Below are 15858 nucleotides of genomic sequence, written 5' to 3' on the forward strand. Positions count from 1 at the left end.
GGAAGCATGCAACGACAATGGCGTGCCACATGACCAGCACCACCACAAGCAAAACATATTGGGCGGTCATCGAAGGTGCGCCACTGGTGGGGGTAAGGTCCGAGTTGTGGTTGAGGATTCGGAAAATGCTGTTCGTCGGGTAGCGGCATAAGAGGAAAATGCCGTCGGTCATGAAGCGGCATAGATGGCGGCAAAAATGTTGGTGGTCGATGCATAGAGGGCGGCAAGAGCGTTTGTGGACGAGATCGGGAAACTGCTTCAGCGTAAGTGAGAGGTGCCATGACTGGTGTCTGCTCAATGGCTGGAGGAACGGCTTGAGATACTTGCTCTTGAATGAAGTCGCGGATCGTAGGATGCAAAGCAGGTGGTGGTTCCCGGGCAGAAGATATCAAAGATGGCTGGCGGGCGACCTCTGCGCGAACGAATTCCTGAATTTTCATGAACAGAGCAGCATGGTTGTCATTGACTGCAAGGCTTGACAGAGAGTCGGCGGGCGGAGTGGGATGTCGGGTGTGAAGCCGTTGCCTGCGCAACTCGTCGTAACTCTGGCACAATTCTATCACTTCAGCGACAGTGTGAGGACTCTTCGATAATAACATTTGAAACGCGTCGTCCTGAATACCCTTCATTATATGTTTGATCTTCTCCTCTGGCATCGACGCATTCACCCGTTTGCAAAGGTCAACAATGTCTTCAATGTAGCTCGTGAAGTTCTCTCCGGCCTCATGGGATCGTGTGCACAAACGTTGTTCTGCACGAAGCTTTCTTACTGCTGGCCGAACGAAAACTTGGGTAAAGATGGTCTTGAAGACCAACCACGAAGTGAGGTCAGCTTCATGGTTTAGAAACCATAGTTTCGCAATGTCCGTAAGATATAATGCGACGTTTCTTAACTTGATAACATCATCCCACTGGTTATGGGCACTCACTCGCTCATAAGACGAGATCCAATCTTCAACGTCTTTGTCATCTGTGCCGGAGAAGATAGGGGGATCTCGTTGACGCAAGGCGCCGGCACAAACCAAGGTGGCCGGTGCCGTTGGAGGAGCTGGAGGAGTGCGTGCATCGTCGGGCATGATGGGGGGTAGAGAGTGACTCCGAAGTTCCAGGGTGGTTGAAACCCAGCACCTCCACCACTTGCTAAGAGATTTATTAGCAACGGGCGCGAACGGGTAGCAGTCACAAGCGTTCGGCGAAGGACAGCAACCACGAGCTCATGCCGGTAGCGATGGTGCTGTGGCGCAGGCAGGCTACTCTTCTTCGTTACACAACATTTGCCGCTTCATCTCAAGTGGCACAGCTTTGTGCTTTGTTGGTGCCGTCATCTGCAAACTGGGCTTTCCGCTGCTTCGGAGCTGCTTCTGTGGCATTCTGTGGCATCATTTCTGCGCTCACAGAGAATGCAAGAGAAACTGTAGAAAGGACGAGTGCTACCGTGCCACTTCGCATTTCCCCTTTCACTTCTTTCTCTTTCTCTCTCTTCTCTGGACGTGTATGGCGCATGGTCATAGGCAACATGGATGCGAAGCAGCTGGTGCAAATCTTGTGGAGCAGCGCACCAACTCGCGATGCTCTTTGTGGCTTTCACAAGCGATGCGCAGGTCTAATGCACAAGTTGATAGCCTTAAGCCGACTCATTGTTGTAACCAATATACAGTAAAACCTCAATAATTTGAACTCAGTTCATTTGAAATTTCGGTTAATTAAAAAATCTTGAGCGATCGCATCATTTTCAATGCAAATTCACTGGAAAATTTGAGTAGCCCGAGCGGCTCTATCTGCATAATTCGTAGATTCCGGCTGGCAGCAACGTGCAACTCTTAGGTTAGGGTGCTACATACAGTTGCCGACCAATTTCTGGACCTCGCGAATACCAAAATATAGTCCAAAAAACCCGTTCAGTCAAAAAAAAAATTAAGCTTAGAGTGACTTGAAAAAATCTCTAATAATGCCCTGCCTCATGCTATGCTGGGAGGTGACCAGACTTGCTTGGATTTGCACAAGAGTGATGTCTTCTCCATATACAGTATGACAAGAGTGTCGCCATGTTGGCGATCTCTGCCATCGGAGTTTGCCATTGAGATCACAGAAACGACCTTCGCACCACTTGGCTCTCGCGAAGGCACAGGAGGTGGCCCCGAGCACACAAATGCAAAGCCACACAAACACTCACAAAGATGCAACAACGTCTCCGAGACACACCTGCTCTGTGGACACGCTACGTGCAACATGGCAACGAAATTTTTAGGGGGGGAGGGAACAGATCTTGCATTAAATGACTATGAGATTATGACGATAGTGCTGACCAAAAAAAGAAAGAGAAAAGAAAAGGTGCTGTCGCCTGGAGTGTTTTGTCAGCCCTGGAAGAGGGGGTATGACCTCCGAGACCGGAGAATGGCACTCGCTACCTTTTATAGCACGCTCCTCCCAATCTTGGAGGCTATAGAGTGGGACACTAAAAGCCATGCCAGCAAAAAATCCAACATGGCGGCCTCCAAGAACGCGTAGCGTGGCTCAGAACGAGCAATTTAATGCAGAAAATCTAACTTTGGGCCTCAATTCGTCCGCGAAATCGGCCATGTAAATGCATTAGCTCAATGGGAACCCTGACGGTGCATTTATGAAGTCCGGAATATCCATAGAGTGCGAACGATTGGAGTTGAGCGCCCGCTTTAGCTGTGGTTATCGATTCCGTGAACACCGTTTGACATGTCTGTCCGCAGCTTTCTTGAGTGCAGCGGTGGTGATCTCTATGTGCTGCGTGCTGCAAGCCAGCTGGAGAATGTGGCATTTGGGGTGGCAAACTGCCATGCCAAGCAATCCAATGTCAATGATCACTTCCGAGTAGTCTTTCTTAGACATGGAAAATAAAGGTGATTTCTTTTTGCAGAGACTACTTGCTTGCTTGCTTTTTTTTTTCATTTTGGTTAATTCGAAAATATGCTTAATTCGAAGAATTTTCGTGGCCTGGCTGCCTTCAAATTATCGAAGTTTTACTGTATCGCAATAAATGGTATTGTGATAAGTGGACTACACTGTACACATTTATTTATTTGGGGATGTGAAAAAATGAATGATGCCATATACTGCTCTGTAAGGGGCTAGACTTTTTCTTTTCATTTTTTTAATGTGGACCTGCGGGTTTGAGCCATACCTAAGTAAAAAAGAAATAAATTTGTGCCTTTGTTGAAAAACAGATGTGCTGGCTGCCATGTACGAAGATTTTGGAAAGACTTTAGTTTAGCTTCATTTGCTGCCCCATTCATAGTTGCTGGCAGGTTGCGGCTGGAGTCACTGCAATGTGGTTCCCCGCAAGCATTCAACAAAATGAAGTTGTCCTGGCATGTGAGCTCAGCACTTGCACAATGGAAAAACAAATTGCATCAAAACGTGAATGAAATGTTGCGATAAATAATAGCCGCACACTTTTTTAGACAATAAGGGAGTGACAATGTATGCACAAAGCATGGAAAGCCCGAGTGTGCAGTGTGCGCAGTGGCAGTAACTGTCTACAAAAGACTGCGCAGGCAGAAAGCATGATGGCACAAGCCATGGGGTGCCAAGGAATTAATTTCGTGACAAGGCTAAGTGGTTAAGCCAACAGAGTTCCAGCCAAAATAGTATCAACTTCAGATGCAGCTAAAGAGGTGACCAATGAAGAGAGTAGAGATATACCATTGTGTAAGTACAGTCGACAAGGCGCATAACAGAAGCGGACGTTAGAAAGGGACACTCCTTGGCGGTAACTTGCCAAGGCATTGTCATAAAAAAAAAAAACTTGCACGCACGCACGCACACGAACAAACAAACACACACACACACGGGTGATGGTTGAAGAAAAATGTGCACTCACCAAGGAAAAAACGAAAGCAAAAGGTTTTTTGGCATTTCGATACCCAATACAAGTGCCTTGTTCACCGTATCCAGCATGCTCACCTTCTCGAGCAACCAGCGGCCACAACTGCACATACTCAGCAGGCCAAACATGGCTGCCACAATGACAAGCCCCACACCAGAAAAAAATCCTGGAACCCGCAGATATGTCTGGATTTGCACCTGCACAGAACACAATATGGAGACCGTGTGCTATGTTCCGAGCACAAAGAAGCTTCAGTGCAACCAATTCCAAACTATGGCTGCTGAACACTCATGTCAGACAGAAACTTGGGCCAGCTGGTGCAGCCTGCTATATGTAGTAAGACCTGCATTTTTTTCTCGTAATCGTGGCAGGATGCACCTCATACAAGAGTTGGGCATGAAACTACCCGTTAAAAGCACAGGCGATGTTGCAAATGAAGTACAAGATAATGCTAACACTGGCTGCATACACATTTATTCAAGACAACAAGCAATGACCAAGGTTTTATCACTCTAAATGTTTGTCCATGTCTTCACGAGAGCTGACTATGCGTCATCGGCACATTTTCAAAAATGGTCATCCTTGGCTCTGTCCATGCCGTGGGAAATTCTACCAACTATGAAACTTTTAGCAGCAGTATCAACCCCACGCCATATGGTCAAGTTTCAATCTATGGTGAAACCCTTTACGCGAAACATCCTCCATTTCGGTTAGCATAGGGGATTGCTTGCTAAAACCACATGTAGCATCACATATAGTATGTAATGAGATGTAACAAAAACATGTAATACATTAATGTCGGCTATATTTTGCAATCGTGCTGCCCACATGCCTTACTTCGGTATCACTGTAGTGGAGAAAGAAGCCATTACTCGATTGAGCTGTTGTCATTCCATGCATTTAGCCTCTCAATCGGCGTTCAGAGAGGCATAGCTCCGCAATGCGTTTGTCAGTTCGAGTGTGAGTGGTCACATTTGAGAGAACTCACTCAGTATATAGGTATACAGTTGAACCCATTTATAACAAGTTCTGCGAAAAGTGATAGTTGTATGAGTAGTTGGTTATAAGTGGAAACAAGCTAAAATTAATAACAGTGAAGATCATGGCAGCAGTTACAATTTGACATTACTTGGGTCCAAAAATTGCAATTTTAGTACCTTACTTTTTGTTCCTGGCACTTTACCCCATCTAGCTAACCGTTTCCGCTAAAAACATCACCTAAAGAATGAAATGCGGTGTCGCTCTCAAAATGGTGCAAGGCCGCTTCTGATCACCTGTCAATTTTAAACTAAGACCGCAGCAGGCACCATTTTTTCTTAGAGAGCTTGTTATATATTTTACTATCGGCAGGACACAAGGGTATTCTGGATATGATATCGAAGTGTTCCAGTTGACTGGAAGTGGAAACTGCTGTGGCATGCTGGCATTTCGCAAAGGTCTTACCATTACTGCTGCAGCATCAGCAGCATGCGCACCTAGAAGTGTGAACTTAAATGATTTCTAAGTGGCTTGAAAAAGTATCAAGTTCAAAAGCTATAATGCCATCGCAATGTTTATTGGCAATGACGTAAACAAGGTGTTGACGAACTGCGATCTCTCGAGAATTACACAGTAACGTCTGCCGGCACTAAACGAGAGTGTGACTATCGTGACCTCCCGATCTTGCACATGGTGCCGCCGCCGTGGCCTTCGCGATCACACCGGCACAAACTACAGAATGCCTACCTTTAGACTTTGTGCGACTTCTGGATGAATGGAAAGTCGGCCGAATAGCAGGGGACAAATGCTTGAAAGTATTGCACCCCAGCATCACTTAAGCTGCTTGTACAAGATGTGCCACTGCTCTGGCGGAACCGCATGAGATACAGGAACGATAAGGCTAGCAAAGGTGAGAACCTACGTTTCCGCAAACGATCGTTGTTTTTGGATTTGTATACCAGCCAACAAATTCACTGTTGCCAACATAGCACCGTGAATAGGTGAGATCCAGCAGTTATAGCGACTCCATAAACCAACGCCCATTGCGTTCACAAGTTCTGAACACGAAACATGAAAAATCATAAAAATATAGGTGGCCATACGGTACTTGTAAAAATGTGTGGAAAATCAGGCACCTTACGATAAAATCGTAAAACTTGGTACATATGCGTCAGGGTTCCCATAGAGCCAATGCATTTTTGCAACCGATTTTTCCAACAAATTTAGGCCCCAAAGTATGATTTTGCAGACCGTATCGTTTGTTCCAAGCGTGAGAAACTATGTTCCAAGCCATGCTACCCAATCTTGGAGGCCACCATGTTGGATTTTCCCCTGACTTGGCCAGGCTTCACTTCCAGTGACCCACTCTGGCCTCCAAGATTGGGAGGCACACACTATCAATAGAGTGTGCCCCCCATCCTCCTGTCTTGGAGGCCATGCCTGATCTTTCTTGGCTGACAAAACGCTTCAGGGGTGCCACTTTTTTGAATGCAGCTCTTAGCTCTTTCCCTACTATAACGAAAATAGGCTTCTTTGTAGCTAACACCAGATTTATTTTTTTTCTGAAGGAACTACTGCTTTCAGTATTTCATGTAATACATAAACGAAAAGCAGAATGAATGCACTTTTTATGCATAAATGTTTTATTAACGAGATGCACGTCATAAAAAATTATATAAGTTGCCAGAATCAAGATTATGGGATAAAATTGAACAAAGTATGTAAAGACACGCTTGTACCTACTAAGAAAAGTATATAGCAAAAATTAAGAAATACAAAAAATGCCTTGCCATCTAATAGGCACTACTTAGAAAAAATTTTTTTTTTTAATTCGTGAGGAATTCCACTAGAAAAATTTAACTGCAAGCACTACAGTTGGGCGTGCCAGGCTGCAGCCACCGATGCACCAAACTGGTTTGCATCGTCGTCGCCCTGTGAAAGTCCCATGAAAATACAGTATCCTCAGACTTGCTGCTGCTCGATCCATAAATAATATCGGCCACAGATGCAGCAGAATCACGAGATCTGCGACCTCTTGAAGCCGTGCCACGCTCTCGCAGGCGGTCTTTTTGCAAGATATATATTTAAGTCAGAGATATTGCAGAGATATTTTTAAGTCGCTCTAAGCCTAATATTTTTTTTTTCTTTTTTGGCTGAACACATTTTTCGGAGTGATTTTTCCAACTATATATCAGTCCCCATGAGGTCCAGCAAATTGGTCAGCAACAGTATAATATACGCCATCATTACTGAATTGGTAGAGCACTGCAACACTTTCTGGAGAAGCTGTGGGTTCAGCATTTAAAGACAGAGGTTTCCTTCCACTTTCATTTGCTTTTCTATTATCGAAATTAAGAAAAAGTAAATCATGTCCCTCCACAATTATTAATTAGGGATTCTGTCCAGCTTAAGTGCCTGAAGAGGTGGTCTGTTGGAGCATTGGTGGCGTGAACACGAAATGTGCAGGCAATGCAGTCTTCCCTTATGTACGTAGCTGCCCCTGATGCCAGTCTTTCCCGACAAAGACCATAAAAATTGAGGACAAAAAAAGAAAGAGCAAGTTTACCTTATGCTCCCTTGGCTTCGGGTCAGCCGCGTTTATTTGGCGGCTACTTGTATTAATACCGAGTCTCTCAGTTCTCTGGACTCATTCAAGGCGCAAGAGGTGGATGCACAGTAGGACGGGACACAGGAAGGGTTCCAACTACCAACTGAAGCCTACTGCTGGAAATGTCTTCTTTAAACCCTCTTTTGCAGTTCTTAAGACACATCACTGTTAACAATAACAAACCTAGAACAACTTGCATAAAAACATCTCTGACATGTGAAGGAATGACACGTTTATCATTGAATGACAGCGATGCTTAGATAACACATCAAATCATATTTCCATGGCTTCATTGTCTTATGAATGCAACTAACAAAAATCAAACCCCTCAGTTACCCATATTGTTTTCACCCATCAAAACTGCACTGCGTGGTGTAGAAGGACATCTATCACTTCCCTTCTCATTTTGTTCTATCATTTTCTAAAAATAATTTGTTTTGGACTTGCGGAATGCAATCCGTGCTTCTCACAAGCATGGTGACATTTATATATATTTGAATGAGCACAATACAAGGTTTAATCAGTGTGCTTTGAGCAATGATGTTGAGTAGGCAGTTTTACTCTTTCCATCTTCCGTCTGTCTTTCCATTTATATTTTGCGCCATAACCCTTAAAAGGGACACTAAACCACTCGTATAGCCAGGTGGGGGGTCCATCCAAATTAAGCAAGTCCAAACCCTTTCAGGAGCCCAATGCAAGGTTCTCTCGATGCTTGTTGCCAAGATGGCACTAATGCGCTAAAGTTTGCTGGCTAAAAGACTTCCCACGATGACTGTGCACTGACCGGCTTGGTGCCGCAAAACTGGTGCCGGAACATCTCGCTGTGGATCATGACAGACCGGTCACTTCCCAGGAATGGCAGGCACCACCCCTGGGCCACGTCACTCCAAAACAGGGCATTCCTGGAACACACCGGCCTCAAAACTTGAAGGATAATGCATGGCAATTTCACTTGGACTAAACTGATTAAAAACATTCTACGTCAAAAATTGGTTGCTGCTTTTGAATACTTATTTCTCAGTAAAGATTAATGAAAAGCTATCTGAGATAAGATACCACACATTTTGAAGTTGAAAACACACTCATGATTTGACAAACTAAAAAAAGAAACTGGCATGTCTAAACCCACTAAAAGCATGCCTGTTTGTAGTACAAATGCCTCTGCCCTAAAGATTTCCAACAGGTACTCTCATAATACATTATTGCAAACTTCTTTCTTCGTTTTTTCTTCCTCGGCTCATTCTTGTAATCTAAAAATTTCTCAAGTTATGCCCAATTTGTCTGCTTAGAAAATGTTTGTTTTTTCTGCGAGTTGTGCGCCAGTTCAGTTGTCAAATTGCACAGAGTTTTGTATTTAAAGTCATATAAAGTGAAATGGTATTCGTGGCATTGCTTTAGACTTGATTAGGTCATATCTGTGTCATAGATGCCAATTCGTGCAAATTAATAACATTTCATCCCAAGTTAAACCAGTCTATCTATATTGACGTTCCGCAGGGTAGCATTTTGGGCCCTCTTCTCTTTAATATCTTTATAAATGATATTGTTAATGTAGATTTTCACACCAAGTTTATTTTATATGCTGACGATGCAACCGTGTTGTTTTCCTCAAGTAATGCTGTAACACTGCTTACAGTTGCGAATTGTGTGCTTAAAAAATTATATACTTGGTCTGTCGAAAATGGGCTGACAATCAACACAGGAAAAACTAAAGCAATCTTGTTTCATGCCAAGAATAAGAATGTTCTTCTGAAGGATGACATTCAACTTGGCTCTTCAAAAATCAAGCTCGTGGATTCCATTAAAACCTTAGGTGTTTTCTTTGATCATGACATGTCTTGGAACTGTCATACTAATTTTTTAACAAACAAGCTTTCTCAAGTTTCAGGTATTCTTTTCACTATTAAACAGATTTCACAGAAGGTAAAACTTCTGCTCTATAACTCTTTATTTTTTTGCCACCTAAATTACGGCTGCCTGGTCTGGGGCACAACATCTGCCACTAATATTAATCGTATTTTTCGTCTGCAAAAGAGAGCTATTCGTGTTGTGTGCAAAGTGCCATTTGACTTTCCAACTAATTCATTATTTAAAAACCTAAAGATACTTAAAGCTCCTGATCTCTTCAATTTTCGCTTAACGTTAACATACGGTAAGGAGTGCCAGAAAAACATTAACCACGCCAGGTCTATAGGCAACTTGACACGAAATAGAAGCTATTATGCTACACGATTTCCAGAATATTGGTTTGGGCCATACCCACGTACCAAATACGCAAAACAAAAGCTTTCATACACTTTACCGCAATTATTAAATAAGGTAATGAACGATGGTATTGATGTTTTTTCTTGCAGTAAAAACAAGCTAATAAATTACTTTGGTGCCTATTAGCCTTTAATCTCTGTATAACTAGGCTTCTTTTTATTGAGTTATGTATTTTCTCTATTGCTATCTGCTCTATGAACACTTGTATGAGAACGTTTATTGTTTTTGTTTTTGTTCTTTCTCTCTTACATTCCCTTCTTGCCATGGGTTGGTTTCTGCTGCTGCTGTCACGAGAAGGTTTAAGGACTAGCCAAGTTGTTCTATTGTAACTTTTTTCCTTATATCCTCCATAAAATTGTATATTTATGGAAATAAATTCATTCATTCATTGTTATAATACTAATTGCAACGACTGTTCTTCATTTCAAATTGTTCTATTATGGTTGCATATTAATGTTTTATTACTGTATAATCATCCCCCATAAACGTCTAGATTTTTCTACGCTCCCTGCTATTATCTCTGATGAGATTACCAGTGTGTTCTAAAAAAATAAATAAATAAAATTCAAATCATAACATACCTACAACAAATCGAATGAAGAAATAAAGCCGAAGTAAATTGAATATCAAATATCGTAAAACATATAACAAAGTTTAAAGCTTACAAATTTTGGGCAAGAAAACACGGTGCTGCATGTGCTCGAGAGTCTCCTAGCATTGTATAGAATGCAGCAAGCTATCAATAACTTAGGTATACTAAAATCAAGATATACAGCACGGTCTACTGTTATTAAAGAGAAATCCAAATTAGCATGCCAGCACTGATTACAGCTCCGTTCTACTGCTGTATAAGCAGCCCTGGAAAACATTTTTTTTTTATTAACAGAATGTCTGCTGAATAGAATAAAGCACTTTTTTCCCTCTGAAGCTAAAGAATTAGTGATGTTATTTTGTGCTGAAAACCAATGAGGTCCTCAGTTTATTAGATTATGGCAATTTTTTATTGCATAGAAAGTTTTGCTTTCCAGTTTTCTTTCAAAATACAGAAGGGCTTTCCCATCTTTACAGTTGGTGGGTTATTGTAAGGCCCATTTGCGCGACAGGTGAAAGTGCAGAGTGGGCATCACGTGACTTGAGCACTCCTCTGCACATAGCCTTCATTGGTGCTGTGCAGGTCGACCGCAGTCGGAGACGACAGTAAAGTGTCGGCACCTTTTCATTGTCAGGTTCAGAGTGATTTGCCACTTGTCAAAGATTCTCAAATCGGGAGGTGTCGGCAAGCTTGCCCAATGCTGTTTGCCCTTGCCCCCTCTCGTCCATCTACCATCTGTGCGAATGTATGCAATCAGTCAGTCAGTGCCAGTGACGTCGCCAAGGGGCGGGGGGGACACCAGAATACAGTAGACTCCCATTTATTCAATGTCATTTAGACATTTTGACTGATTTGAATGCACTGAAAAGTCCCAGTGAGAAATTATACATTGCTATTGAAGGAAAACTCATTCCGTTTGAATGTGAAAGCATGCCGCTTCAGCTCGACCCCCAGTGGCATCCCCTCATGCACTAATGGCTACTAAAACTTTGAGAACAAACTAAACAGATGGCGCAACTGCCTTTTTTTCTTTTGAGGATTTTTCCACTCAGTGACAATGACACTCTCTCAGCAACATGACAGTCAAATGCTGCTGAGGCAGCATTTAAACATGTTGGCACTCTTAGCCGCATGCTTCAAGAGCAAGAAGCAAATATACACTACAGACTACTTCAAGCAGTAAAAAAACATTGTAGTGCATTTATTTTGCTTCCATTCATGACTTCAACCTTTCAGATACCTTGACCAAATCTTGCAGTTTCACAGGGCTCAAATTATTTGGGAGTTGACTACATATTGCCACGTCTCCTTCACATTGTAAAACTCAACCTCATAGTACATAACATAGCGACACTTGGCAGGTATGAAAGTTGGCAAACAATTGTAGTAGGACATTTTAACCTCATACTAATTTAGTCTCCAACTGCCAAGCCTACAGCTACACTGACATTATCGTGACGGGTGCTGATATGCTGTGTAGCGATAAGGCTAGGTGTGACGTTGCTCATGAAAAAACAAAACCAAAGAGAGAAAGTGTGTCATCTGGCTACGCTCAAATGTAGCAGCAGCAATATTTGCAGGACAAAGAAACCCAACGTTGCACGATATCACATGACATCGTGATACATTCACAACTATGGCACCAAAACTGCTCCATAGAAACAAGTATCACTGAAATCAGGGTGCAATGACACTTTCAACATTTTTTTTTTAATTTAGACGGTTTGGACCTTCATTCAAAGCAAGAAAAGGAAGAGAGAGAGAGTAATAGAAATAAAAAATGTTACGTCGATATTCTTTTAACTGCTTCGTCCTCTTTAATGCCTAAACCAGAATGTGACAAACGAATGGACAAATTTACCATGAGCCCTGAAACTTATTTAATACCACGAATTTCTAGACAAACTAGACGTATGTACACATGCTCACAGCCGTGAACCTCACTTCGTGTGCACGAATCCTTTCATGCACTCTTTTCTTCCTCAGACCATCAATGAGTGCAACACATTACCATTTTGCGAAAGCGATAGCCACGACTTTGAAAATTACGTGTCTTCATGATCATGAAGACACGTAAGGGGTTCCGGTGCCGACATGAGGACTGCGCACTTAAGGCTCCTGTTTCTGCAGCTCGTTCAGGCACTTGGAGCGGTCCATGGCGCCGGCTTTTTGTCATGGAAATTTGAGGGAGCCAGCAAGGATAACGAAATGCACATCGCTTGGAAGTACACAGGGGCAACATCGGATGCATTGGCTGAACTACAACCACTGCGAGAAGACGAGGCGATGACGTGCACAGCTTACTTGGCATCATTGCTTCGGAGGGGAAACGGGGATGACAGCACGTGCCCAGCAGCAGCAAGTGATGTGGCTGCATGGCCATATCTCGACATGACCACTGCGCATTGGATTAATAGTGGCTTCACGGCCACATATTGGCAAGGCTCGTCACGTGATGCCAGGCTATTTAAACAGCTACCACGCTCTGCTCAACTGGGTTCCGGTGCCGACATGAGGACCGCGCACTTAAGGCTCCTGTTTCTGCAGGTTGGTGAATTTTACCATTATAGACCAGTCTGCGGAATGTCAGTGTCGGTGCCAGAACCCTACACGTCACCTGGGGTCCTGTTGGGCTCGTGACTGATGTGTGGTGTGCTGTGTGTTCAACATTTTCTTTAATGAAAGCACTTTTACCCATGGCCAGAGACACTGAGGAAAATGCCGGCCCTTTTTCAAAAAATGCAGAACACGAACTTTAAAGGCAATAAAATGCCTACCAAAACTACTAGAGGGCCAAGAAAAGACCCTTGCGGAGCTTGAAGTTTTGAGGTCACAGCAGAAAACACTGCACAAGCGAATTGAGCAGATGACAAAAAAAGTTGAAGCTCTGACCGAGGGCAATGGAATGGAAGGGAAGGTTTGCGGGCACCCAACACTAATCTGGCTGATACCGTGCGCAATGTATTGGCAAAACAAGACGATATTGAAAACAGGTCATGTAGAAATAATGTACTTTTCCTTGGTTTGGATGACAACGAAAAAGAAACATGGAACTAGTCCGAGTTCAAGGTGATTTCGCTTTGTGCGGAAAATCTGGAAATAGAAATTAACCCCTCCGCTATAGAGAGGGCACACAGAATTGGCATACACGCAGTTAACAAAAAAAGGCCTGTAATTGTGAAGTTTACTGCTTTCAAAGATAAGCAAAAGGTCTTGACCGTTGCCTCTAAACTTAAGGGAAATAACTTTTCAATAAGCGAAGATTATTCTAAACATATTCATCAGGCAAGAAATTCTCTGCTCGCATATACAAGGGAACGGAAAACGAAGTACACACTTAGGTATAACAAGCTGGTGATGGGTGGAAAAACATATATCTTTGATGGCTCTAGTGGTTCTGTTCAAGAATGTACCCAATAGCAAACAACACAGCCTTCTTCTCAATTTACTAGAAATAGACCCTGTGGGGATGCGAGACTCTCACGCGTCCCCTGATATGTTGTTTTCCTGCACGGCGCGTCTCCTGTAATCCGGCTTCGCCGCGTGGCCTGGGGCCCGTCTGAGGTTGGTTGAGGCGCAGTACGAAAGAGGGCGTGAGTGTTGCACTGCTAACGCCGCCGACAGGCGTGGTTACTTGGGCGCCGAAAGACAGGGCGCTTCCTCTGGCTCGGGACAGCAAGCAGTGCAGACGTGCCGTGCCGCGCGTGCGCCGATCCATGCTTCTGCGAGACGCGTGGCTGCCTTGGAACGCGCCACCGTTCACGTGACCGTACACGCGAACGACCAGGCGTTGGGATCCACCATGGGGCGAACATATTCGCCCGCTATCCGGTCGCGGTGAGTCGGACTTCTAGATTTGTCGCGCACCCATCGGCATGTTTTGTGGATAGCAACTCGGCTAGCAGGCATTGATCTATGAAAGGTGCAATAAATGCCCTTGTGATTGTTTGCACTACTGTGTTGTCGTTCCTTTGTCCCAAGAGCATGGGTGTGAGAACCCCACAACCTGAACAACTTTCTTTTAGTGTCGTAAACTGTCGGAAGCCTAAAGAATAAAGCTAATGATTTTGCAGGCCTTCTATCGATATCAGAGCCTGACATTGTTATCGCCACTGAATCCTGGCTAGACCCTGACATTGCGGATTCTGAGGTATTTCCATCAGACTATGTTGCATATAGAAAGGACCGAAATGCGTGGGGAGGGGGGTTTGTTCTAGTTCGGGACACAATTGAAAGTGCACCAGTTCTTCCAGCTGACGATATGTCAGAATCTGTAGGTGCAGGCTATGCTTTTCAGATGGAAATGCCCTTATTGTCGGTTCTTTCTACAGATCACCTAATTTGAACACTGTTGAACCATTTATCAGCCTTTCAAGGTCCCTCTCAGCCCATTCATCTGAAAAGGTAATTCTTGGTGGTGGTCTTAACATGCCCGATGTTGAATGGCGTAACCTATGTCCTGTACAGAATAATAGGTCATTGCTTCAGTCTGCATTTTGCGAGCTAATAATGACCTATGGGCACTTCCAGTTCGTTGATTTTCCTACTCGTTTTGGATGTACAGACGGAAATGTGTTAGACTTCGTATTTAGTAACCAGAAAGATATTATTACGATATCATCGAGCGATACTCAAGGGACGAGCCACCGTGAGAACGACGACGAAGTGGGTCTGTGCCCTTGGCATGGTCGAGTGTCGGCCTGGTGGTCTGGCTTCAGTGTAAATACCCTGTATATAGCCTCTTTCATCTGTGTTTTTCCACACGTAACATTCTGGTGGAGGTCAGCGATCTCCGTCCTCACCACGGAACTCCTGACTGGTCGGTACATCAAGTTTGTCACCATGACTCCCGGTGACGAGATAGCCTCTGCAACGGCTTCGGCTTGTCCGACTGCTCCAATCATCACGGTTGCACAACATCGCGACCCTGGTGTGTTCTCTGGCCTGGAGGGAGAGGACGTTGACGAATGGATCAAGCTCTATGAACACGCCAGTGCTAATAACAGGTGGGATCCAACGATCATGCTCGCCAATGTCATCTTTTATCTCGGCGGCACCCCACGCGTGTGGCACCAAACACATGACGACGAGATAAACAGTTGGGACAGTTTCAAAGAAAAGCTCAGGAAACTGTTCAGCGACCCCATTGGGTGCAAGGCTGCCGCGAGAAAGGCTCTTGTGTCTCGTGTTCAGACATCTACAGAGCCGTACGTTTCATACAACCTCGACGTCTTGGCTCTCTGCCGCAAAGCTGACGATACGATGTCTGAAGCAGACAAAGTGTCGCACATGCTAAAAGGCATCGCTGACGATGCTTTCAATTTGCTTGTTTTCGGTCACGTCTCGACTATCGACGCCATCATCAAAGAATGAACCTTGAACAAGCTAAGAGCCGCCGTATCACACATCACATCACGCGGCTACCCAACACTGCTGCTACGTCGACATGTGAGGGTCGACCGTGTCAGACCACCCCCTGTGACGATGTAACACGTATTGTTCGCCGCGAGCTCGAGGCCGCCTGTATGCCAGCTTTTTCCGCGACGCCTCCCGATC

General features: G+C 44.1%; 1 protein-coding gene across 3 annotated transcripts in view; it reads right to left on the minus strand.

Moving 5' to 3' along the window:
* Positions 1 to 15858, minus strand: part of LOC126535679 (saccharopine dehydrogenase-like oxidoreductase) — a 227825-nt gene that overhangs the window by 76627 nt on the left and 135340 nt on the right. For 2 of the 3 annotated variants that reach the window (XM_050182499.3, XM_050182500.3), the window contains exons 7-8: positions 8230 to 8347; positions 3937 to 4056 (exon numbers count right to left, since the gene is read on the minus strand). In XM_050182499.3, the coding sequence (XP_050038456.1) occupies positions 3937 to 4056; positions 8230 to 8347 (238 nt within the window). The remainder of the gene's footprint in view (positions 1 to 3936; positions 4057 to 8229; positions 8348 to 15858) is intronic. The other variant, XM_050182501.3, reaches the window with a different exon arrangement.

The sequence above is a fragment of the Dermacentor andersoni genome, chromosome 7 (genome assembly GCF_023375885.2).
Source record: "Dermacentor andersoni chromosome 7, qqDerAnde1_hic_scaffold, whole genome shotgun sequence".
Taxonomy (NCBI): domain Eukaryota; kingdom Metazoa; phylum Arthropoda; class Arachnida; order Ixodida; family Ixodidae; genus Dermacentor; species Dermacentor andersoni.